This window comes from Pogoniulus pusillus, chromosome 5, assembly GCF_015220805.1.
Source record: "Pogoniulus pusillus isolate bPogPus1 chromosome 5, bPogPus1.pri, whole genome shotgun sequence".
Lineage (NCBI taxonomy): Eukaryota > Metazoa > Chordata > Aves > Piciformes > Lybiidae > Pogoniulus > Pogoniulus pusillus.
The window spans coordinates 26,266,430-26,290,626 of NC_087268.1; the positions used below are offsets into that span (position 1 = coordinate 26,266,430).

Sequence of the window (24,197 nt, forward strand, 5' to 3'; positions counted from 1 at the left end):
ATTATCCTGGGTATATTTAAAGTGTATTTCCAGATAGAGAAAACTGCTGCCTTAGGATTTATTCTGTACTCTTTATTCAGTATAAAATTTGCTTACTTTACCAGTCAAAAGATTATTATTACCAGCATCAACATAAAATGAGATCTGGATCAGATATCTGGATCCCCTCAGTAAACTAACATATTTTCTCCACTCCACAAGGCAAAGAAGATAAAACTGGAGCACACTGCCTGGAAGAACTAGGTGAATTGAAGATGTAAAAATACTTATTTTTTGACCCAATTCAACACATACTAAAGTAAAGGGGAAGGGAGCAAATGAGGTGTCTCTATATTAGCTCAAAAGGAGCTGAACTGAGTCTATAAAACCCGATCACATATCCACTGGCGTCACTGAAGGAGTATCATCAACGTCAAATGGCTAAACTCTTGATATTGACATGAAATCCTTATCATAGCTGAGAATTAATGAAAAAACTATGGCAGATACCATTCCAAATAAAAGCATCTGCAAAATCCACATCAACTTCACCACTGTAAGGTCATGCCCTACTGTAAACTCACAAAAAAGGAAGGGCTAGGAAGGATGGCACGAGGTACGCTAGGATCCTCTGTTTCATTTCTGTCATCCATCCATGTAATTTCTGACATGTTTGCCCATGCTGGCCCTAAACAGGCTTTTCAGGACAACCTGCAAGTCCTGGGCAGTGCATTCCTCTTAGAAAAGCTTTCTCGGTGCCTAACTGTAATATTCTTTGTTGCAATTTATGTCCATTCCTTTTAGTATTAGGTAAGCTAACCCCATGCCACACAAGCCCAGAAATAAAAGCCAGCAAACTAGAAGTAGTTTTATGCAGCCTGTATACTGAGAAGGGAAGAGTGTTAACGTTCAAAAGAATCGACCACCACGATGAATTTTATTTTATCTGTAGGTGCAAACACCAAGTTCTTTGCACAATGAGCAACCCGATTCCTTGCTCCTGCCATCTTACTCGCCACAGCAAGGAAATATGGGGTATCATCAGATGCAGCAGCAGCAGCTAACATCACGAAGAAGCAATAGCTTATCAGAATCATCAAATTTACCACAGCCACTGCGATAAGAGTCCCACCAGCACAACCAATGCACGATTAGCTTTAACCAATGGGCACATGGGGCATAAGAGAATGACTTTGTACTTACTGTTTTGGCTTTTGCACAAGCATTTCTTTCGAAGCTCTATGACAGAAGTACACCACAGAGTGCAGACTGCCACAGATGGCACATTTGCAGCATGCTGGATTCAGTTTGTGCTGTCTTGTGAGCACAGTATGTACTGACAGAGCAAAATAAAAAGGAACACTATCCTGTGCAGCTCCATCATCAATGGGTGCACGGAAGGAGGTGTTTGATTTTGGCATGTCACTTTGAAAGCTACCTGGCAATTCCAAAAGACTGTCGACAGACTCATGAGGTACTTGGCCTTCACTGTTTCAGTTCTTCTTTTGTGTATGAAAAGCACTGCGTCAAAGGTCTATTGAGGAGAGAACAAGAGATTATTTTTGTTATGATTATTATTATTTTGCACAACTGCACAGAGGACAAAACCTAGGCACTTTCTGAAAAGAGATGTTTGTTTCCTTATTCTTGTGGCCAAATCAGCACATCCAATGGAGGAGAAAGCCCAGTCATTGGTGAAGATGGTCTACAGCTCATAACCTTCATTTAGAGTCTGAAAAGTATTATGCAGCTTACCCTAACTGTTCTTCATTACTGAAAACAAACAACAAAAAACCCCCACAACCCACACTGGACTGTTTTCTATATGGATTGTGGTTGCAAAGGAGAACTCATATTGTAAGCACAACCATGCAACTCTCCAGTAGTGCAACATGGATCCTTCTTCAACCTAGACTCACTCACTGCAAGTCTCCGAGAAATATGCACTGTGTTTTGGCCCACTGACTCGGGATGCTGCAGACTATTACATATCTCTTTCATTATAACATTTAGGATTGAATTTTCCTTTGGGGGGGGAGGGGAAAAAAAGAAATGCACTTTTCGCTTTTTTTGTATGTTTTCTGTTGATATGTTTCTAAGAAAGATTTTATGTAATTATTAAATGAAAAGTAGTGTATTGTACAGCTGTTGTAATAATGACCTATTTCTATATAAAATAAAATTATATGGAATTATGTGGAAATTATTTTGTATATGAAATATCAACTCATTTCACAAGTATGACAATTGTGCTTGTGCTTTTTTGTGAGTGGATATTTTGTAATAAACTAATGACTTAGAAATGTTTTTGTGAAGGGAACTACTGTTTCATGCTATATATAGCTCAAACTATTATTTTTTTCCATTAAATGATGGACGATTGTCTTTATTTGTAGAGTAAAATAAAATAGCCAAAAGGCTTTATTGCAGGACTTGCACACATTTGCCTGTGAATGTTCAACTATATGATTTACTTTAGATTTTTACTATTGTAGCCTTGCACCCAGCTACCAAAACCAAATACTATCATATGGGAACTTTGTCATGGCATAGACAATGAGAATGATAGCTCAAGAAGTTTTATTAGCTACCAGACAAGAGAGCTCATTTTATGCTCCTTTAAAACTTCAAAGACCTCGGGCACCTCTGTATTTCCATCCAAACAAGCTTAGATTAGGACAAAACAGATGATTTAAAGAATAGTTTGACCCAGCACATACCAGGGCTTTGACCCGTGTCCACTTTCAGTATTTTAAGATGTTGCTGTCCTGAGTCTTGTGATGCATCTCTGTTGGAACTGCTACCATGCCTACAGCACAGACAGTCTTTGGCATAGACTTTGGCATCCTTATGCAGACTCTTTCACGTTAAATTCAAAGTGACTACAGGACAGAGCAGCGAAGGTACAGACAGGTCTGCTTTCCCTCCTCTGGCTCTGCTGTAGAATCAGCCATGTCCAACACAGAATGAGACACATAACTGAGAATAGTAATAATTTTGTTCACAGCATCAAGACAGAGAGGATGGCCCTTGGGGCAGTTTGCAAACACTCAAACCAGCACTAGCTTCATCAGAGTGCAGATCATGCTGTCTTTCCTACCCTTCTGTATCAGGGATCACACCACTAGGTCCCAGGTGTTTAGCCTCAGAGGAACACTAGAGATAACAGGGCTGGGAGCTGGAAATGGCAAAAGTAAACTTTCAGAGAAATTAAAAAGGTTCATTTGCCCTGAATCTCCTGCAGAAAACCCACTGGCAAAATGTCCCTGCTGCTTCCACAGCAAGATTCACTGGTAGCACAGTGCATGTGTATTTCAGTCCATACAGTCCCTTTATTTCATTGAAGGAAGATGAGGAAGAATATCAAGTATCTGGTCTCAGAAATGTGTTTAGAGATCAGATCTGGTCTCAGGGAACTGATTTTATTACTAACTATAGGTACCAGTCTGAATCAGCCTGCTCCTCATCTCTTTAAATTCATGTATTCAGTGCAGCATGAGTAACCCCACCAGATGAAGATTAAACAGCTAAATTCTAAGATACTTTCACTTAATGATTGAGAGGACCTCTCTCTTTCTATTAACTATATTCAAACCTAAGTGAAGACCACTTGGCTAAGTTTGAGGTTAACTTCATAAATTCCACTCACTCCTGTTAAGGGCTTATTCTGGAAAGGGGTAGAAAGATCTGTTGGCCAAAAAGTTCATGCAGGAAAGTCAGTGGAGATACACATCAGAGGAAGGCCCTGTGAAAGCACCACTTGACAGATCTCCGCTACTATGATGGAAGTCACAGGAAGAGAAAATTCATTTAAGAATCTGTTTTACTCTCAGGGCTAGTTACAATACACCCCTCTCCTGGCTAGGAGTAGGTATGTCCAAACCAAGCTCAGCTTCAGAGTATACATTTTTATTTCTAAAAGCACCAATACTGTAAGTTAACAGGGAAAAGCTGTTAAGCAGGGTGAGGTTGCCTTCAAATAAGCTGGGTTATTATGTAATTTGAATAGAATCAGAGCACTTGCTAGACTAGATTTATGTCAATCCCTAGTTTTTCATCCTGTGCCTTATTTCTTCCCTGTACATAGATTCTGGTTTTAGATTATTGTACTTGTTGCCCATTGCACACACAACGCACTGGCAGTTATTTTCAGAGCTGGGTGGTTCGTTCTAGCCCAGATTTGGCTTGTTGCAACATAACCACTCTGCCTGGGTCACTTCCTAAGCAGGTGGCCAGACAGGGCAGCTGCTATGACCTACTCTCTCATACTGGAATAGAATCACAGAATGGTTTGTGTTGGAAGGGACTCCATACATACCATGGGCAGAGACACCGTCCACTAGACCAGGTTGCTCAAAGGCCCTATCCAAGCCCAGGTCTCTCACAACCCTCACAGTGAAGAATTTCTACGTAATACCGAATCTAAAGCTACCATCTTTCCATTTAAACCACTACCCTTCATCCTAGCACTACACTCCCTGGTAAAGAAATGCTCTCCCTATTTCCTGTAGGCCTTCCTTTAAGTGCTGAAAAGCTGCGATAAGGTCTCCCCGGGGCCTTCTCTTCACCAAGAGCCTCTCTCGTAGGGGACGTGCTCCAGTTTCTGTCCCAGGAACAGGAGCTACAGATCTTAACAACGTTAACTTGCCTGCCAAATGCACAGCTACCCCCCAGCCGAGCCCCGCGTACTACGCACTGCCTAAAACAAGGGTTCCTAAGCGGGAGGAGGGAGGGCGAGAAGGAGGGAGGCAGGCAGGGAGGCAGGCAGGCAGGCAGCTAGCCACCTGAGGGATAGCCAATCCCAACCCCACCTCAGCGCTCCGGCTCCAGGCTGCGCCAGAAGCTGTTGTCAGGTCGGGAGAGCTGGGGCAGCTGCCGCACCTGCCTTCAGGGCCAGCAGCCTAACCCTAACCCCCACACCAGAGGCTGGCAAACAAAACAAACCAACAAGCAACTACAAGGAGGCAAACGACCTCCCTCCCGTCGCATCCCCTGCAGGGGCACCGCGCACCACACAACACGCCCCACACACCGCGCCCCCACTCAGCCCGCACGCATGCGCACCGCCGCCGGGCAGAGCTCCTCCCTCCCTTCTCTCGCCCGGCGCTCGGCTTCGGTTAGCGCCGGCGCCGTCGGCCTCTGCCGCGGCCCGGAAGGGTTCCTCGCTCCCACAGTGCCTTGCGCCGCTCTTTCCGGCCTGGGCCCGGGCAGGGTGAGTGGCGTTTCGGAGGTCCTTCTGCTGAATCGACCTCCATCCGCTTTGTAGACCCCGCGGAGAAGGAGGCCCTCGGCCTGGCCCGGCGCGGGGAACGGCTCGGTGCGGGAGGCAGCGGGTGGTACCTTAGGGCGAGTGTGCGTGCGGCGAGTCTGGGGCCCATCTCTTTGCTCCCCCATCCCTAGCTGGGCTGTGAAGTACTTTTAAGGGGTTGCGGCCTGTGTTGGGCCTAGGCGAAGGAGAGGAAAGCAGTAGGCCGCCACCAGTCCTTGAAAGTAGCCTGCCTGGCATCGTCGCCTTTGTGGGAAGGACTGACCTGCCCACTTGTGCAGGGCTTTGGGCAAGGAAGGGGCTTAGATAAATAGAAGCTATTCCGAGTGGTCCTGGAGGCGGATAGGGAAGTGGTCGCGTTCCTGTCAGGGAGATGAGAGTGAAGCATAATGCATACTGAAAACTCCCTGCTTAAAACCTGCAGCTGGGACGACCACGGGAACGAATTAAATTCAAAACACTTTCCTGTGTGGGTGTTGCGGGATAAGGGGCTGGTGATGGTGGGAGGGAAAGGCGACAGGGGAGAATCCTGAGAAAAGCTGGGTTTGTATTCGATCCCTACGCGGGTACTTTTCAGTGTTGCTCAGATGGCTCCTGCAAAGAAGGGTGGCGAGAAGAAGAAGGGACGCTCTGCCATCAACGAGGTGGTGACCAGGGAATACACCATCAACATTCACAAGCGGATCCATGGCGTGTAAGTTCTTTTTTTTTTTCTCACTGACATTGGCCTTAAGTAATGAGGCATGTGGAAGGTGGGCTCAGTGGATTTTAAACGGCCAAAAGCAGTCCTTACCGGCACGGGTGCAAGCTGACACCTATGTTTTAGTTCCTTGTGCAACAGTTGTGCCCCAGCAAAGCATCTCTGTACCCACGCGGACCTACACTTAGCAGTACATGGCTTTTGAGAACAAGCACGTTTGGGTTTTTTTGCAAGTGTTGCTGGACTTAATTTGAAGGTAGATCTGTCTGTTTAACTCTTTGTACAGTTGTTATGCTTTCACAAGCAAAGTTTAATCTTTAGTCCACTGTTACAAGTTTTAGGAATTAAAATTGTAGCAGTCAGATGATTGGCTCTATGCTCATCACTGAGCTGTGTAAATTGGGGTATGATTTGAGTTAAACAATACTTCTTGTATGTAGAGGAGAAGAACACAATAACACTTTTTACCTGGCCAAATGCTGAGCCTCACACAGGTGAGTGCTTGGAGGGACTTGCTGTCTCCCTTGGATTCCCTTGGTGTGTGTATGGCTGCAGTCACATGAAAACTACATCAAAACAATTGGTGAAACTGCTAAAGTTAGAGTAGGAGAGAAATGAGACAGTGAACTTTTGCAAGGCTGTGGATGAGTGTGACAGGTAGGAGTACCTTTAAATGGTAATAAGTTGTTCTGGCCTTGCCTGTTGCTTGTTTCTGGCATTTTAGTCTGGTTTTGACACTGATCCTGCTGTGCACTTCTTTTTCAGGGTTATTCTTAGTTCAGGCATGAAGTACTGTGGGTGAAATGCTTTTTGTTTGATGCTTGCCTTGTAATCATTGACCCACACCTGATTTCTAGCACTAAATATCGACAGCATTGTGCAACTGATACTGACGATAATCTATTGTGGGACCTCAGACACTGCTGACAGTAGTCTTATGTCACAGAATGAGTGTGATATGGTGCAGCTGTAGCTTGTAATGTAATGTCCAGGCATGCAGAGTCTGTCCATAAGAAGCATGAGACAAACCATTCTTGTAAAAAAAAAATACACAGTTGTGGTGGTAGTATTGGTGCAGTTCTACTAGTGTGAAGAAAGTAACCATCAAACACTGACTAGCAGAAGCTGCAACTCGGAATGTCATCAGTTTGTTCCTCTGTTGTTCAATGCTTATACAGTTCTGTCAAGTTTGTGTTAGTGCTTTTGCACTGCTTTTCTCCTAGGCCTTTTATTCAGAGTATCTATGAAACCTCTGATCTCTTTGGTAATACTGTGATAAGTTTTAATGTTAACATGTTTGAGTAAGACTTGAGTTCTGGGGGATTTTGTAGTTGGAAAATACTACTGAAGTTACTCTGCAAGTGTACATGGTTCATATTGGGCGTAGACATTAAGATTGGCAGCTGCCTATCAGAATAATGACCTACTCATGCTATGATGCGGCTGTTGAACTGCTGTTGAACACAGTTCTTTGGTTGACACATGTAGAGAATGTCAGTGGCTGTGTGCTGCCACAAGTGTTCAATGCTGGCAGTTTCCTGAAGGTAAAGAAATGGCTCTTGTGTTTGTTGTAGGGGCTTCAAGAAACGAGCACCGCGTGCTCTCAAGGAAATCCGTAAATTCGCCATGAAGGAAATGGGGACTCCTGATGTTCGCATTGACACCAGATTGAACAAAGCAGTCTGGGCTAAAGGAATAAGGTGGGTTTCTGCAGCTTCTCTCTTTGGGTGAGAACTTCGACTGTGTACGTGGAGGTGCAGGAGAAGTAGAAAAAAATAGGTACACATCTTGCAGTATTTGCGAGTGCTTCCTTTCTTACAGTGTGCATGGCAAGCTAATCTTTTTGTCAAAAACCTTTGTGTTCTGGCCAGCTCCCTCAGCGTGTGTGTGACAAAGCTTCAGTAAAGTCTGGAATTGAAACTTTATTCTGCCTTCAATGAGGAAAGAAGGAATGCAAGTTTAGGGGTGGAGAGTGGGGACAAAGAACAGATTTGGGATTTTTGCAATACTGTAGAACCCAAATCCCTGTTGTAACAGGCACTTTTTAGAAACAGGTTTTTTTTTCAGTGAAACCTCCAGTTCCAGGCTAATACCTGGGGTGTGTGTAATGTGTGAGCAGGATTAGGTTTCAAAGCATGCTGAATTGATAAATGTTATGCAAGGAATAATGGGATGGTTCAAATAGTCATTCATCTTGTCTTGGAAGTACAAATGCTGAGTTGTAGGGGGGACAAAACATTACAGCTTCTGTTGAATCACTGCTGTAGAGGCAGATGATTTGACTTGCATAGGTCAAAAGGACTCTTGTGAAGAGTGGGACTTCTTAAATCGTAACAAAATTTAACTCGTAAGGATTCATACTGTGAATACTGCACTGAATGCACACGAACCCTTGTGTTAAACCATGTCTTGTAGGAATGAATATTCCTGAGTCTGACCTATGGTGTATTTATGGACCTTCACATGGAGTTGTGTGCTTAGGCCAACCCTTCCTCAAAAACAGTGGGACTGAGCGGGTCTTCAGAGCAGGGGTTCTTTGTCCTTCCTGTTAAGCTCTTCCAGTTTGTGAGCAATGAGAAGTAGCAATTGATCCACGTGACAGCATCATTTCAGAGCTTAGTAGTGAGGTTGCTAACCAAGATTTCCTTTATTAACTGTTAGGAGTGTGGTTTGTGGAGCAAAGAATCGTCATGTCTGTCTTTCCAGCATGAATTTACCTGCAGTTTTTACTAGTATCTTCCTCTGGGAGAAGCAGGAGAGGCAAAACCCACTATGTCAGCCAGTAAGATAGTTAGTGATATGAGGCAAGTTGTGAAAAATGCTTTCAAGAAGAATAATTTGAAGCGAGTTCCTGTGTCTTAATTACTGCATCCATATGATTTAGTAAGTATGCTCTTGAGAATGCACAGCAGGAAGTAAGTTCTTCCACTGAGTTCACGGAGCAAAGTATTTTGAGCAGGAGTTTCCCAAAATCCAGAATTCGTTTGAGATGGGAGATTACTTGAAGAATTATTTGGATAAATAATTTTGTGCTTTCCCTCAGCAATGTATTTTGGAGAGGAGACTAAGCTGTGACTTGCCTATTACAGACAGTCATCTAAGCAATTTAGTTGTGGTTCCATTGGGCTTTGTGAGGAATAAACATTTACCAGTTGTACACTCACAAATAAAATTTGGTCAGGGTCTGAAGCTCACTGGAATTTCCATGACTCCTGGTGTACAGATTGGGCAGTACTGTGACTCTTGACAAGGGGCCTCAGACTTTCACAACAGATGACAGGGTGTTTTCACCTTACTGATTGCCATTTCAGTAAAATGTTTGTTAGTAACAGCTACTGGCTGATGATATTCATGCTGAGCTTCATGATCATAGTTATGTTTCCTCAATCAGTATTGGACTGATAATGTATTTCTGACTCTATGTTCCCACTGGATTATGGATTCATGTTACTCAAGGCTTGGTTAAATCTTCCCTGCTTACCTTAACTGAAAGAGCAAAACAAAACAAAAAAAGCTCCTCCAAGACAAAAAGCACAGTCTCTTAAGGCACAGAATTTTATTCATGATGCTGAGGTAAAACCAGATTTGACTTGGCCTATTCTTTCACAAATAGAGAAAGCTTAAGAATTTGAAGTAGGGTAGTAATCTTGTAGCAAATAGATTTTCTATTAATTAACAGCTATTAATATGCATTTTACTGAAAATTAATCTGTCCTCATGATTTTAGGAATGTTCCTTACCGTATCCGTGTGCGCTTGTCCAGAAAGCGCAACGAGGATGAAGATTCACCAAACAAGCTGTACACACTGGTTACCTATGTACCAGTCACAACATTCAAAGGTAAGGTTGCAATGTGTCCCTCTTTCTCTGTTCTGTGTTTCTCTGAACAAGTAGACAAGTGGGACTTGCATCCTGTGATGCAAAATTCAGATGACAAGCATGCTGAAGGGGTCAAGCTGCTGGCTTTAACAATAGCTCTGCTGCAAAGAACAGGAACATTAGCTCGCCTGATCAGCATTAAAACAGATACAGAATTTGGGACATTTTGGAAGAACAGAAAAAAAGGCTGGCCAGAGTTCATAGGGCAGTTTTAAGCTTTATTTTTCAATATAGAAGTACATCCTCTGATGTACAAAAGCTCAAGTAGGTTGAGCCTTTTTTGCCTGTCTTCTGAGAAGTATCTTACTTGCAGAATTGATTTGCTGTTTTTCCATCAAATGTTGGAATGCTTGCCCAAATTTGCTTTTGCAGCAGTAGATCAGTAAACTAGCTTTGAAAACTGCAGTTGTACTTCTGATGAAGGCTTGTGTACACATAAAGGGAATTGTCCTAGTAATTGGTGATACATTTTCCATGTTTTGCAGGTCTACAGACAGTCAATGTGGATGAAAATTAAAGTGATTTTCATTACAATAAAATGAAAGTTTTATTGCCAAATTGGTCTTTTTTTACTGTCCAGTCTCTCCAAACTCTCCTCCGTGAGGCACTAAGTTGAGCAGATGACATCTTAAAGTATCATGCTTTTTCTTTGGATTGTACCACCTGGGAAATGGTGAAGTCGACATCCATGGAGGTATTTAAACAAGTAGATAGAATGCTTAGGGACAGGCTTTAGTGGTGATCTGGCAGTGCTGGGTTGATGACTGGACTCAATCATCTTAAAGGTCTCTTCAATCAAAACAATTCTGTGGTCCTGTTCTATGCTTTAATGGTATAATTTAGTTAAAGATACTGTAGATGTCAATGGAATAAGGATATGTGAGTGGTAAAGTCTTAATATTTTTGTTTCATTCCTATGGAAATAAAGACCCACCACACAGGCATTTTAAGGCTAAACAAAAAATAAAACAAACAGAAACTTAGACTGATACTTTGTATATTTATTGTCTTGTTGAAAAGTAAACTCCCTGTGTTTGGCAGGGAGTTAGGCAGAATCAGTAGGCTTCTCCTGGTCAGGTCTGTTCCCTATACTGAAATAGAGGGCTCTGACCAGTGAATGTGCTATCTTGGGGAATTTGTTCAGTTAAGTCTAAAGTTTCTTACCTTCCATAAATCAATAGAGGCTGTCAGTGCAAATCTAGTATGAAAAGAGTTTATTGAAAAGTGCATGTTTTCACAGACTGACATCAGAAGCAGAGTCCATGTACACTTAACATTTCAATAAGACATACAAATTGGGATACAATCAAATATATTAAAATAGTTTCAATTACCAGCATTGAAACAGTTTTCAGGATTAGTGCAAAAAAGGCAACCCAAACAAACTGCAGACAATAGCTGAGAGGTGTTTTCCCCTGTGTAAAAAAAAAAAAAACAACAAAAAAAAGTACTACTAGAGCCAGCCTCTGCTGTCCCAGTGCAGAAGAGGGCTTCAGTGTCTTCACACTGTCGACAGATGTTTCCTTTTACATTCAAGACAAGAACATTATTAATAAATCAATGGCACAAAACAAACCTACACACCCTTTAGCTTTTAAAGCTCTTAAAACCACAAACCAACAAATTGTTTATCAGAAGTCCACTGCTGAGAGCCTTTTACAGTATGTGCTTTGGCATTGTTTCAGTGCATTTTCATCTTTCAAGGGTTTGCCACTAGTGTGTTCAGTTTCGTATGTTCACCCCGTGACTGGCAGCTGATTCCATTTGGTTTGAGGCTGTACTGATTTAACTTGGCATTCTCGAGTTTTGGCCTGAGTTCTACAGGTTTCTCAAAGAAATTAACTAATGACTGTTCAGTCAAGAGGGATGCTAAAATATGTTCAAAAGAAACAGTCCAGTCCCCTTCAGTCACAGGTGAAAGCTGTGAGTCTTTGTGAGGGCTTTTCACAGTGTCAGTAAAAACAGCATCCTGGTCTGTAGCAGAAGCTTCAGGCTGCAAGTCCTCAGTGAACTCATCTGATCCGCTCCCCAGGCTGATGCTTCTTTGTCCTACTTCTCCAATCTGAAGTAACAGTGTGGTCACAGTGGCAATAGCTTGATACAAATCATTCTCCTCTGGATCTTCATGAAACATGCTATACAAGGTTTTGCAGAACTGAATGAACTCCCTCTGTAAAGGATGAAGAACCAAAATCAAAACTAGTGAACTCTGGGTAGCTCTAAAGTTGGGCAAGGGCACAGCACTGCAAAGGATGCTGTGTATGTTTATGTGCTCATTTATAACTTCAGCCTGCTTTGGGAAAAGTGCTAGTGAAGCTGTTTCAACTGTCACTGAAGCTAGGAAACCTTAGTGCTGCAAATCAACAAGTGAACAGAGCATAAAATTATTTTGTGGCCTTGATGAATTAGACAAGCAAACAAGTGAGATTGGTGGCTGTTAAGGGAGAACGAGTTATGACTGAAACAGCCATCCACAGACCTGCAAGCAACTTCCCTTAGGTTTCTCTTCCCATTTTTCCCCATCTCTTCTACTAATAAATTTCAGACATCCTTCCCACCCGGGCTTCTCTCCTTCCTTTGCTTAGCCATTGCAGGTGAGTATCAGGCTAGATGTTTCCATAACCTATTACAACATTTGTGAGCCTCATAGTTTCATACACTCATGGCTAGTTGACCGTAGAAGTGACTGGAAGTTCAGTGGTGCCTTTATGAGATTATGTGGCCCTGCTGAGCTGACAGGTTCAGAACATGCCACCCATATCAAACTGTATTTGGCAACACCAGCAGAGAGGGGGTTCTGGCTGTAGTCCCATCTTTGCACATTTGTTTGATTAATATATGACCCTGTTCCCTCCAGTAGATTTTGGTGTGCCAAAAGCATACATAAAGCCCTACGGGAATTGGGGCGGAGATGGTAAGATGATGAGAACCTTCAGCTGTCTTTCATGCAGTTCTAGTTGGCATTTGGCTAACACTTGGCATATCTCACTTGGTGATGGACTACCAAAGAAGTTACTGGTTTGGCAGAGAACAAGTCAGGGAAGACAGAACAGCAATATGCATTCTTGGGAATTCTTCAGGTCTGTGAGGAGGCTTTTTCCAGATTGCTACACTGCAGGTGAGGGTGAGTATGAAATTCTCTCAATTCACCAGCTGGTCTGATTAAGGAGTGATGCTATAAAGGTAGCCAAGAGTTTTTAAGAACACCTCTGGATCAGAGGAGCTCAGTTCTCAGTATCTAAAGGACTGAATATAAACTCAGGCTGAAGTTACTTTACCAGAAGATCTAAGTCATTGTATTTGGTCATTTATTTTAAGCACTCTCCACTTCTTTTAAAACCGTCTACAGCCTCTGATGTACACACCTGGCTCATTTTTGGCAGCTCTTTTTCAGTTCTAGTATCTTTTTCTTTGGCAAGATCCTTTAACATCTGTTTCAACTGCTTTTGGTAATCTACTGCATCACCTTTTAGGGAACAGACACAAAAAGGAGAATTAGTTTTCAACTCACTGGAGTAAACTGACATTTCAAAATAAACCCCAGAGAGCAGATAAAACAGAGTAGGCTTCACAAATGGGAAGCTGATTATCTTCTATGCACATTTAGGCCATACCATTTCCTTTTCCAATGACGAGTGGTCTTGACGTTGACAGCAAAGGATTTTTTAACGGTGACTGGCTGTCTCGTTCGTTTTCTGTGAGAGCTATCCAAAAACACAAACGTAACAACCCCTTGAATGGTGCATAATGGTTATTTATGCTTTTAAAATTTACATATTTGAAGAAAGCAAAGGAATTGGGCAGAGATGTTTTTAAACTACTTCAATTAAATCATACTGTAAAATCATGTCAATGTAATTAAGATGTGAGCTGCAGTGAGAGTTGGAAGTTTGCCAAGAATGACACATTTAATTAAAAGCTTTGCATAGAGAAACTAGCAGAGAATTTTGTCATGTAATCAGCACTTATCACAAGAAGTGATACAGGGGTTTCTACTGTACACAGAAAATGAGCCTACCAAAAATCTTAGTTCATACTTTTATCTAGATAGAGCATGTAATGGTCTGCAAAAGATCTCTGAATGAAGCAGATATGACCCTTGACATTGTATATCTAGAAATGTAATCAAAAAATGGTTTAGCTGGAGTAATTTTTCAAAGCTCTATCAGCATAATTACCAAAGCACAGCCTGTATGTTCCCAGCTGAAGGAAACCAGACTGCTCATTTTTCCCAAAAGCTTTAAGAAGAAATTTTGGGAGAAACTGAAACAGTATTCATTACCTTTCAGATTTCTTACCTGGTGGGATATGAAGCTTATATAGTAACTTTATCTTTTCATTCATTTCTCCATTATACATAATATCTGCAAGAAAGAGGAAAAAAAAGTGGATCAGAGCATTTACTTCTAGAGTTTAAAATAAATTTGGCATCTCTGTGCACAAAATACGATTGTTTGTGTGGACAACATACAAAAGACATATGGCCAGTGCATGCCAACAAAATACTTTAAAGTTGTGCCTGTCAACAAGGAACAGCAGCTGGGAGCCATCTGGTTTGGTCTTTGTTCTTGTAGAACAGAGCTGGAGTACCTAACCCTACGGAGATTCAGCATTGCTTAAAAATACCAAGGAAGGTGGCAGGGAATCTAGCAAGGCTTCTTGCTGCGTTAGATTAAAAGGAAGGTAAAAGGGGAAAGAGAGAAAACTTCCTTGAGGGACCTTATATTCTTCACCTTATTGTTGTTCTATTGAATAAACCCAAAAGAGATAACTACCTCACAGTGTAATATAATTTATGACCAGTAGGAATGAGATTCTAAACTCCCAAATGCACTGAAGTACTGTGTGTGAAGAACTTTTTCTCTTGAAATGTCAGATGAAATTTGTAGCCCTCTAACAATCAAAATCAAGCAACAATGTAACGCAAGGCACCCTGCTTCACCTTAAAAAAAAAAATCTAGGAAGCTGAAGTGGCAAGAATATAAATTTATTTATTTTTACTGAAGCTCTGAAAGTTGATTCAGTTTTTTTTCACGTGAGGTCAGGCACTGGTTGAGATGTAGTGCTTGCTTTGTCAGATTTTGGGAGAGGCAGCCTCATCTCATTAGAGCAGCCGGTGGCCTCAAGACCAGCACTAGCACAGCTCTGAGTCCCTGCTGGCCTGATTTCTCTTTTTGTTCTGTTTAATATCAACATTTGAGGCAATCAGCGGTTGGTTGTGTAACATTAAGTCTTCAAGAATAAAGATGTGTACTGGCATTTCATAGGTATACTGAGAGCATCAGTCTGATAGCATTTCCTAGCATTCCGTACAGGCCCAACTATAATTTTAACTCATAAAATACTTCCAACAAAATTACTATTGTCCAATAAGTCAAACAATTCAGTGCAATATACAACCATATCCTTAGGCTGCCTTTTAAACCTCATCAATTTTGGGTGACCAGAACACAAAAAAATTAGCAGAGGCCACTGGTTAGGCTAATTAACAGCCTAAGATAACCATCTGTCCCACATGCTCCCCTGACAGCTGCACAGCATTTTAGCACCCCTGTCTCACCCGTGCGCTACCCACTGGCTCTGCCCACCTTCCCACAGGGGAGCTGATACCTAAGCAGCTGGCAAGCCCCTTGAATTCAATCAGCTGGTCCATGTTCTCATCCAGGAGCCGGAAGGTCCTTTGGGCAAGGACGTCGGTGTGCTCCCCGCAGGTCCACGGCGAGACCAGCCTGTACAGGTTAGCGAACTGCTGCGCATCAATGCGGTACTGCTCAGCGTACGGTCTGCTGGGGTCGTGCCGCTCCACCACCGGACTCGTCATTTCCCAGTAACACCTTATTAAGTGCTCCCTCTAGGAGAAACCAGAGGTGGGAGAGAGTGTGCATCAGAGAGAGCACAACCAGCAGAAAAAGGCATCCCCCTCAAAATATGCTTGGAATTGCTCAAAATTCTCTTTGCACAAGGTGTTACGATACCAAGGCCATCCCTGTGAGAGAAAGCAAAGTATGAATTTTCAAGTTAATGCTGCCAAGTGCTTTCATGATTTCCAATGGATAATTAATAGAGCTGCACTTAGCTGTTTTACAAGGAGGGAGTTTGGGGTGCTCCTGCTGAAGGGGTCTTTACTTTAAAGTATAAAATACATGTATAAAGATAAAATATGCATTTATTTATAGGTTGGACTTGATGATCTCAAAGGTCTTTTCCAACCTGATTAATTCTGTGATTCTGTGAAAGGAGACTGGGCAGATTCTTGGATTAAATTTATTGCAAGAAATTAATTGCTCTGTTGTCCATATCTGGCCCAGGATGTCTCTAACCAAAGGTCCAGAAAGTCTGAGAAAATCCAGGCTAAGTTTTACATAGGCTTGACTTGCCCATTTATTCTCTCTCAGACTTCTCATTTTGGATACTGTACCTGCTACGTTTCCCAGAGGGACAAGTTGATGCAAAACAAAGAGTCCTAAAAGAATGAGCTGTTCAAGAGGAGCAAGGGAGCTAATGAAAAAGGCACCACCACCAAGAAATTAAACAAGGAAAGAGGAGGAGAGCAAGCCAGTCAAAGCTCAAGAACAGAGCAGCAAAGAGCAGGAGGGAAGCACTGCAGAGCAGCAAAGAGCAGGAGGGAAGCACTGCAGAGCAGCATAGTCTTACAGCCACTAATGGAGGGAGGATACAGCTGCTCGTAGCCACATAACACTAAGAACACACCACAGTCACATTCTCAGTACCTAGTATTTATGGCTATGAACAACACACAAAAGAAACATTCCATTAAGAGCTATAATTACATGCTTGGGCCTCTAAGTCAAGTATAGTTATATAAGCTCAGATGTCTCTGTCTCCAAATAACTCTTAGGATATTTTATTCAAGCATCAGCTTGATGGAAAGGAATTGAAGTAAAAACTACTTTTAGTTCTAAAAATAAAAAATAGAAGTATTAGAAAACTGAGAATAAATAGCAAGAACACAAGTTTGTGTGGATTTCTCCCCCCACAGAAAACAGAGTCTTCCTTTAAAGAGCACTGGGAAATCGTGACTTAAAAGTACTGCAATGCTCCCAGTGAGTTTAACTTACTCTGCTTGTGAAAGTTACCAGAACCTAACTTCACATGGACCACTTCCAAGTAGCAAGTCAGAAACGAAACTCTAATGCAACTCTCCTTTGCAGGACTAACAGATTACAATTCCTCTTCCAGAAGCAAGCAAGCACAGCAAGGATGAAATGACAGCATCCCACCCAAATAGTACTGCCCAGGCAGCTCTGCAAAGTGACAGCTGGAAGTCATTTCCAGAAGCTTCACATGGGTGCATCACCTATGCTTCAGGAAGACCAACCTTGAACAAGTCATACAATTCTTCTAAATCCTCTGGAAGAATTGAAACATCTGGGATAACAACTCGGAGCTTAAAAAGAAAGAACAAACACATTAGTGACAGCCTTTTCTCCTCTCCTCACAGACACAGGCAAACTCTTGAGCCCAGCAGGGACTGTTTTTATTTAGCAGAGCTGAAAACAGCAGTATTGAAAAATCTTTGCAATTTTCCCTGCTTCTTTAGGTTCACCAGTTGGTCAGATCTGTGAAAAGAGAAATCCCTAAGGGCTATTAGAAACAAAGACAGGAAGTTCCTAAGTTACAGGTCACAGGAGGCCAAGGAAAGCATCACATCAAGCTTGCTCTCCTCATACAGTCTTCCCCAGGCATCTGCCTAGGGCCACAGTCAGAGAGAAGGTGCTGGGCTGTACAGTCCGGCAGTTGTTCCTAACATGAAAGCAACCCCAGAAAACAGTGTAGATGGCCACAAAATTAAAAACCAAACCCATCAACATCCCAAGCAAGAACTTTTATCGGAGTCAGTACAATGGCTCTCCCTTTTTTTGAGATCTGGGGGTGCCTTCTACAAAACAAAAGCCATCTGCCTCTCGGGAGATGCTAGGCTACCTCAGTTGAAACATTACCCTGCACTCACCACATTTTGCTTGGTTGTGTCCTCATGGCTCTGCAGGACACGGATTCGGTGCTTGTAGCGCATGTGCTCTATCTGCTCCACAGAGTGGTCTCCAAATTTCTACAAAGGAGAAACAGTTTATTGTTTTCATAGAATTTTATGGTTTGGGTTTTTTTTTCCCATTTACTGGAAATACAACTTTTACAGTACTGTAAGTCCTTGAACAAAAAGCACACCCAGTCTCTAACTGATCTATCAGTGTAGGTATTTATACTGCACCTTGCCTCACACATTCGAGTGCTTACTGAAGGGAATCTGTAAAGCTGTGTATTAACTTTCAAAACATCCATGCTGAATTTAACTTCTTCCTTTTTTTTTCCCCCAAAAAAACTAACAAAAATGACCAGTAGACATGGAGCAATATTTTACCTCATAGGAATCATGAATCAGATTAGCTATTTCAGTCACTGGAGAGGCTTCTTGGTCATCACTGAAGAATGCATGGTGATTACCAATAGGTGGCAGAGGGCTTTCCTCATTTTTGACATGCTCTAAAAACCTGAAGGGAATAAATACAAGCAACACAGGTTACTCTGCACTGTGATCTTCTTACTGTAGATAAGCAAACAAGTCTTATGGCTCAGAAATAAACTAGGGTTTGGGCTGCTGGGCTTTTCAAAAATGCTTTCAATGATTACTCATCTGAGGAGCAACAAGCCAGCCAAATAATAAATGCTGCCCAAAGAAGAAAACTTCTGTCTCCTTGAAGCCTGGAACAGGAAGCCTGTCAGTCTAGGGACAGCACGAAGAGCAGCAGTAAATACTGCCCACTGACGCAGTCAGTGCACGTCTCAGTGCTGCCAGGAAATTTCACAGGACATCTACTTACCCAGTGTACAAACTCCATTGTTTAAAGCAGACACTGCAAAAGCAGCAGCAATATGGAGGGTCCTGCCAGTGCCTGCAGAGTGCTGTCATTATCACAACAGCACCCAAATGTCTCTCTTCTATGGCAATTGAAGGAGCACCCCTGCATGGCCATACCTGCTCAGAATCATCAGGGCCTGCCCATCATCCTTGCTGTTACACAGATCCACGGCGTTGGCTTCCAGTATGGCCAAGCCTAGCTGGAAAATGGCTTTAATCCCATCATAGAAGAAGCAGTCGACAACATTCACAGCACTTTCCAAGGGCATGATGCTAAGGAAAAGGGTAAGGAACCACGACAGAGAGATGGAAGCCAAAGTTGTCAGATCCTTCATATGTTCAGCCAGCTCTGGAAGTTGTTCTTTTATAAGCTCTTCAAACACAGACTGGTCTACCTGAGCACCTGGGAAGTCAGAAAGAAACAATATTAGCCATGACTGACACAGGAAAAAAAGTACTATTTCAAGCTAATAGTTGCTGTCAACTGCAAGACTTTCTTAAGTTTTAAATTGAGAAGATACTCATCTACAAGGAAAAAAAATCCCATTATGCTCCTGCTGTGGTCTCAGCCCCAACCCACACGTCCATAATCCTGATTGTACAACTTGCTGCAAAAGAATTGTTTGGATTCTGCTTAGGGCCTTTAGAGTGCAACGAAATAGTAACAGCAGTAGCTGTTGTTTTCACTTAAAAGAGCACGTGACAGTTAAGTGCTAGGAGAAGCAATCTTAAAACATTTTACTGTGTGACTTGGGGCCTATGCAGTGAAAATAAGATAGGGCACATTCCTCTCTGGCATATGCGCTCAAGCAAGCAGGTAGGTAGAGCTTTCATTCAACATAAGAAAATACAACATGAAAATCGAGATATGGCTACACACACTGAGCAGGAAGAAAAATATTTACACATAAACATATGTACACATATAAATATACACTTAGACACACATATATATGTATGTATTTTAAGAACAAAAGACTTCTGCGATGCCCAGATATAAGCTTTCCTACCTGTCTCGACCAGCCTTTTCAAAAGGAACAGATCTGGGCTCTGTTTCAGCTACTAGCTCAGTCCTGCTTTGTCAGCAGCTGTTGTAGAATCAATGTTGTTGAAGTGGCCTTTGTCTGTAAACCAGATCTGCCACATCAGTTAGCTTTTCAATTATTTTGTCTTTCAAGTTACTTCATTTCTTTCTCACAGTCTATATTCAGCTGATATCAGGAGACAGCTTTAATTGCCATGAAATTCCTAAGACATACATACCCTTAGCACTCAAAGTTTCTGTTGTGCAAAAGCAGAATAGAACCTGGACAATCTGTGGCAGAAAGCCAACATATTTTGGCTTTGTATCCAAATCATAACTTAAAAAAAAAAAAAGACAGCTATGATTTTTCTGTCTTAGAACTTTCCACATTAAGCCACAAAGAGCTTCTGCTGGTGGCTGTACAAACTTCACAGCACCACAAATAAAATATAGGTGCCCAGAGACATGCAAAGAGCTGGTGAGAAACACATCAGGCATCTCTTTGAAGAGACAGCCTTCTCACGTCAGATGATCATAAATAAGATGGGTAAGGAAAACAGAGGAGAAAACAGGCAGCTTACTCAACAGAGGGCTGGGTTTTGTTTGGGGTTTGTTTTGTTTTTTAACAAGTTTAACACGAACAATTTAACAGCCATAGTTAACATAGACCAAAATAATAGAGCTGGTTTAAGGGGTATTTGATGAAAGCCAGAGACAGATAAGCAGACACATATAAAAAAGATGACTCTAGCCTCAGAGGCTTCACAGAAGAGACTGAAGTTTAAAATACATCTGAAATGCTGCCCAGATCTTTTGCAGAAGATCATATTACAAATAATTGTTGACACTGTAGATCAAAGTCAAGCAGGTGTATTCAAAGTGATTTTTATGCCCACCTTTTCAGTAAGCTCCCAGAAATCATGAAATCCAAGCAGGTGAACCCCTGAGGTATTACAGCATGAAACTCCAACGAGGTAAGAAAATAGCAGGTTATCATTAAAAAAAAAACAAATTAAAAAGACTCAAGATGCAAACTAAATGACATCTCCAAGACTGAAAAGGCAAATCAAGTGACATTTTCACTTGATTGTTCCAGTAATCACAATAACAAGATGATGACAGTCTTAACAGATAAAGTAGGGTAAGATGGCCTGCTGGTTTATGAAGAGGACGGCTAATGGGTGCCAGCCCTGCCTGCAGGCTTTTCCCATCTGCAAGCAGTTGAAATAATGAAAAGGCTTGTGAAAAGAGAGAGCGATCATGGCTTATAAGGGTGAAGGATGGAGATGGTCATGTGATAAAATAGAGGTTCAGCAGGATGAATTGCCTCATTTTATAAGCAACAATTATTAAAAAAATAAATTATGTAATAAACATCACAAAGAAACAACCCAAGAGAAGATGGAGCTAAGAAGGCCTGTTAAAAGCAAGGTCATTAATTCCATATCTGTTTTGATTGCAGAGATTACTGTCTGACACTGAAGAGGAAAAGCACAGTGACAGGTATGAAGGTCAGAGAGAGAGTTACAGAGAGGTCACCAAAGTTATAGAGAGATCAAAATTTGGACAACATTGTTGGCAGTGTGGAGAAAGAGGAAAAGTTTGGTCTTGGAAGGGTTATGCAGGAAGAAACAATGCAAAGTTTAGACAAGAGCTGGTTACAAATCAAAAAAGAAGGTCAGCTGAAATGCACAGCCAAAAACACTAAATCAAGCAACAGGAACCAGCAGAGGGGCAGGGTGGAGACGATCAGTAGCACAAATTTGTGCACACTAAGATCTAGGGTATTTTAAAGCTGCAGATGCAACTCACAGGATCACAGGATGTTAGGGGTTGGAAGGGACCCAAGGAGATCGTTCAGTCCAACTCCCCTGCCAGAGCAGGACAATACTAACAGATCACAGAGGAACACATACAGACAGGCCTTGAAAGTCTCCACAGAAGGAGACCCCACAATCTCTCTGGGAAGCCTATTCTAGTCACAGCTCTCCAGCTGGACCTGCCACCATTGATCACCACCCTCTGAACTCTATCTTGCAACCAGTTCTTAACCCACCTCACTGTCTGCTCTTCCATCCTACGCTTCCACAGCTTGCTCACTAAAATGTCATGTGAGACAGTGTCAAAGGCCTTGCTAAGGTCAAGGTAGACTACATCCACTGGTTTCCCTGAATCTACCCATTCAACTGTAGCATCATAACTCCTCAGTGAAGCAAACACATTGCAAAGTTACACTGCTGCCATTTAGCTAGAAGGAGCATCAGAACTTCTGAGCTGAAGCCTCTGGCTCCTCACACTGTGGTGAGCCATGGCAGCACCTCTTTTACACTCACAGTCCTCCTTCCTTTGGGTTCAGATGACAGAAAACTGAGAGGTCAACCAAGACTATCAGCAGTCACACAATATAGATGGTAGCCATGGTGACTGGCAGGCTAGATACAAATCCAGAGTTAAGTACAACTCAGGGCAGTGATATGGCCAGCCAAATGGGACTTCACAAGTTCGAGTGTAGAGAATGCTACTTAGGGACAATAAGACAATAACTTAGCAAGCACCAAAGCTATCAGCAGCTCAAGGCAGGTTGATGGTATCTAGAAATACACAAAGACAGATTAAAGTGGTCTTTCTCTTTTTACCAAGGAAGGAGAGAAACAAATAAGGAAGTCATCAAGATAGCAGTTTGAAGTGGTGTTTGGAGACAAGAACCAAAATTCTGACAAGTACAACAGTTATAGTGGCCAGCCCACTAGCTAGAAAAACCAATGGCATTCAAAGCACCACAAAACATCCTGAGCATCCAACTAACTTTGCAAAACTCTGCTCTAACTTAGCTTGCCTGCCAGTTGAATTACAAGACAGTAACTGTTCAGGAGGGTGGTATGGTAATCCTACCCTCCATGCAAATGATGGGAAATTTTCTCAGATGTCTCCTCCTGCTCCTCAGGCAGGGGAGTGACACAAGAGTGCCCATGCCAGGGATTTCCTCTTACCCTCACCTCCTCACAAGTGACCCTGATCCCTCCCTTTGCTACACTGATGGTGGACACTGTGGCTAACGAGTAAGGTCAGCATTAAAGAGGGAAAGTCTGTCAAGCCTTTCTTTTAAGACAAGGAAGTAAAGTGGCTGCAATGAACAAATACACTTTCTTGTACGTACATCTGTAATTACTGTGTGAAGCTGCTCAGCCTTTCTCTCTTTGTGCATTAGGCAGAGATACCTGTACTAGTCACAAAATAGCTACGCTGCAAAGAACAGGAGACACAGCACATGCAGTACAAGGCATGCACTGCAGGGGGACAGAGTTTATTTCTTAAAGCATCATCTTACATTCAGAGGTTTTGCATCAGCCCTCATTACAAAGGGTCAGTTTAGGTGCAAGTCTTTATTACTCCAGCAGCCAGACAATGCAGACAGGTTAGCTCAGAAATTAGCTACCCTAGCAGATCTTTCCTGGGTTCATCTTAAACAGCTCGAGTCTCTAATACTGAGCGCTCCTAACCACGACACACAAGCTCTTCTATTTTTACCTAAGAAGCAAAAGTGTCACCACCTTCTGACCAACAGGAAAAAGAAGACATACTGCAAAGTTGAGCGTATATTTATAGTTTTTGCAGTTCAAATTCTTCAATCCAAAACCAGCCCTAGTGGGAACTTGAACAGCCACCACTGCTGTCCCTGGACACTGCACAGATCAACGGACCTCCTCACCTGTGGAGTCTGGACTTCAGAAGACCATTTTACTCACCCCAGTGCCATTTGGCTGCCCCTTCCCAGTTAGCAAGAAGAGAAACACAAGCTCACCTATCACTCGGTGGTTGAAGTAATCTGGCAGCATTCGTTCACACACAGCAACCAGCAGCCAAAAAGCTTCTTCCTCTTTGGCATACAACAGCAACACGGAGGTCAAAATATTCATAGACTTATAAAGGGCAAAGAAGAAAATGAGATTTATTAATGCCAGCAAATCCTACTGACAAAAGCTAAATCGTGGCTATTTTTAAACAAAGTAGCCTAATATGATACAAACAACTGAAATAAAAACCCCAAACCAAAAAAGCCAGAGAAAGAGGACAATGAATACATAATAACCCAAAGGCATAACAAACTTTCCAAGCTCATGTATATTTCTTTTCATAAGAGAAACAGGAAACAATTGAGAAGAGCACAATACTGGATCTGCCCCATACACAGTTGGTAACTCACAATGCAAGATGTTTTGGGGCTGCTTTCCCTGCCTTTCTGTATCTGGACTGGTCTGATGTTAATCAGAATTCAGGGAGATGCACAGAAAGTATTTTAGCTAGCTGACTGTGTGAAGTATTTTGATAATCTGTGTACGAGAAACGTACCTTGGAACAAGCAGAAGCGTCAAAACCACTTCCACCTCAATACTAACTGAAGTTGAAAAGCTAGGAAGGCATATTTTTATTAAACCAGAGCCTTTTGTTAAGCCTATGCACTTGTTTCCCA

General features: G+C 42.2%; 3 protein-coding genes across 5 annotated transcripts in view; 2 read left to right on the forward strand and 1 right to left on the reverse strand.

Moving 5' to 3' along the window:
• Nucleotides 1-2,421, forward strand: part of NPAS2 (neuronal PAS domain protein 2) — a 114,549-nt gene extending 112,128 nt beyond the window's left edge. The window contains exon 21 of the mRNA XM_064143595.1: nucleotides 932-2,421. Coding sequence (XP_063999665.1) covers nucleotides 932-1,102 — 171 coding nt within the window. The 3' untranslated portion in view covers nucleotides 1,103-2,421. The remainder of the gene's footprint in view (nucleotides 1-931) is intronic.
• Nucleotides 2,422-5,106: 2,685 nt separating this feature from the next.
• Nucleotides 5,107-10,382, forward strand: RPL31 (ribosomal protein L31). Of its 2 annotated transcripts, none has more exons than XM_064143600.1 (5): nucleotides 5,107-5,191; nucleotides 5,823-5,939; nucleotides 7,520-7,645; nucleotides 9,673-9,785; nucleotides 10,310-10,382. In XM_064143600.1, exons 2-5 carry the CDS (start codon nucleotides 5,833-5,835, stop codon nucleotides 10,339-10,341), a joined length of 378 nt encoding a protein of 125 aa, XP_063999670.1. In that variant the 5' UTR covers nucleotides 5,107-5,191; nucleotides 5,823-5,832; the 3' UTR covers nucleotides 10,342-10,382. The 2 variants fall into 2 exon arrangements, with proteins under 2 accessions (XP_063999670.1, XP_063999669.1); XM_064143599.1 differs by lacking the exon at nucleotides 5,107-5,191 and adding an exon at nucleotides 5,206-5,296.
• Nucleotides 10,383-10,804: 422 nt separating this feature from the next.
• TBC1D8 (TBC1 domain family member 8) overlaps nucleotides 10,805-24,197 on the reverse strand; it is a 54,833-nt gene continuing 41,440 nt past the window's right edge. For both annotated transcript variants that reach the window (XM_064143593.1, XM_064143594.1), the window contains exons 11-20: nucleotides 23,529-23,646; nucleotides 18,820-19,105; nucleotides 18,205-18,334; nucleotides 17,797-17,895; nucleotides 17,164-17,232; nucleotides 15,435-15,675; nucleotides 14,123-14,188; nucleotides 13,439-13,528; nucleotides 13,190-13,290; nucleotides 10,805-11,994 (exon numbers count right to left, since the gene is read on the reverse strand). In XM_064143593.1, coding sequence (XP_063999663.1) covers nucleotides 11,524-11,994; nucleotides 13,190-13,290; nucleotides 13,439-13,528; nucleotides 14,123-14,188; nucleotides 15,435-15,675; nucleotides 17,164-17,232; nucleotides 17,797-17,895; nucleotides 18,205-18,334; nucleotides 18,820-19,105; nucleotides 23,529-23,646 — 1,671 coding nt within the window. In that variant the 3' untranslated portion in view covers nucleotides 10,805-11,523. The remainder of the gene's footprint in view (nucleotides 11,995-13,189; nucleotides 13,291-13,438; nucleotides 13,529-14,122; nucleotides 14,189-15,434; nucleotides 15,676-17,163; nucleotides 17,233-17,796; nucleotides 17,896-18,204; nucleotides 18,335-18,819; nucleotides 19,106-23,528; nucleotides 23,647-24,197) is intronic.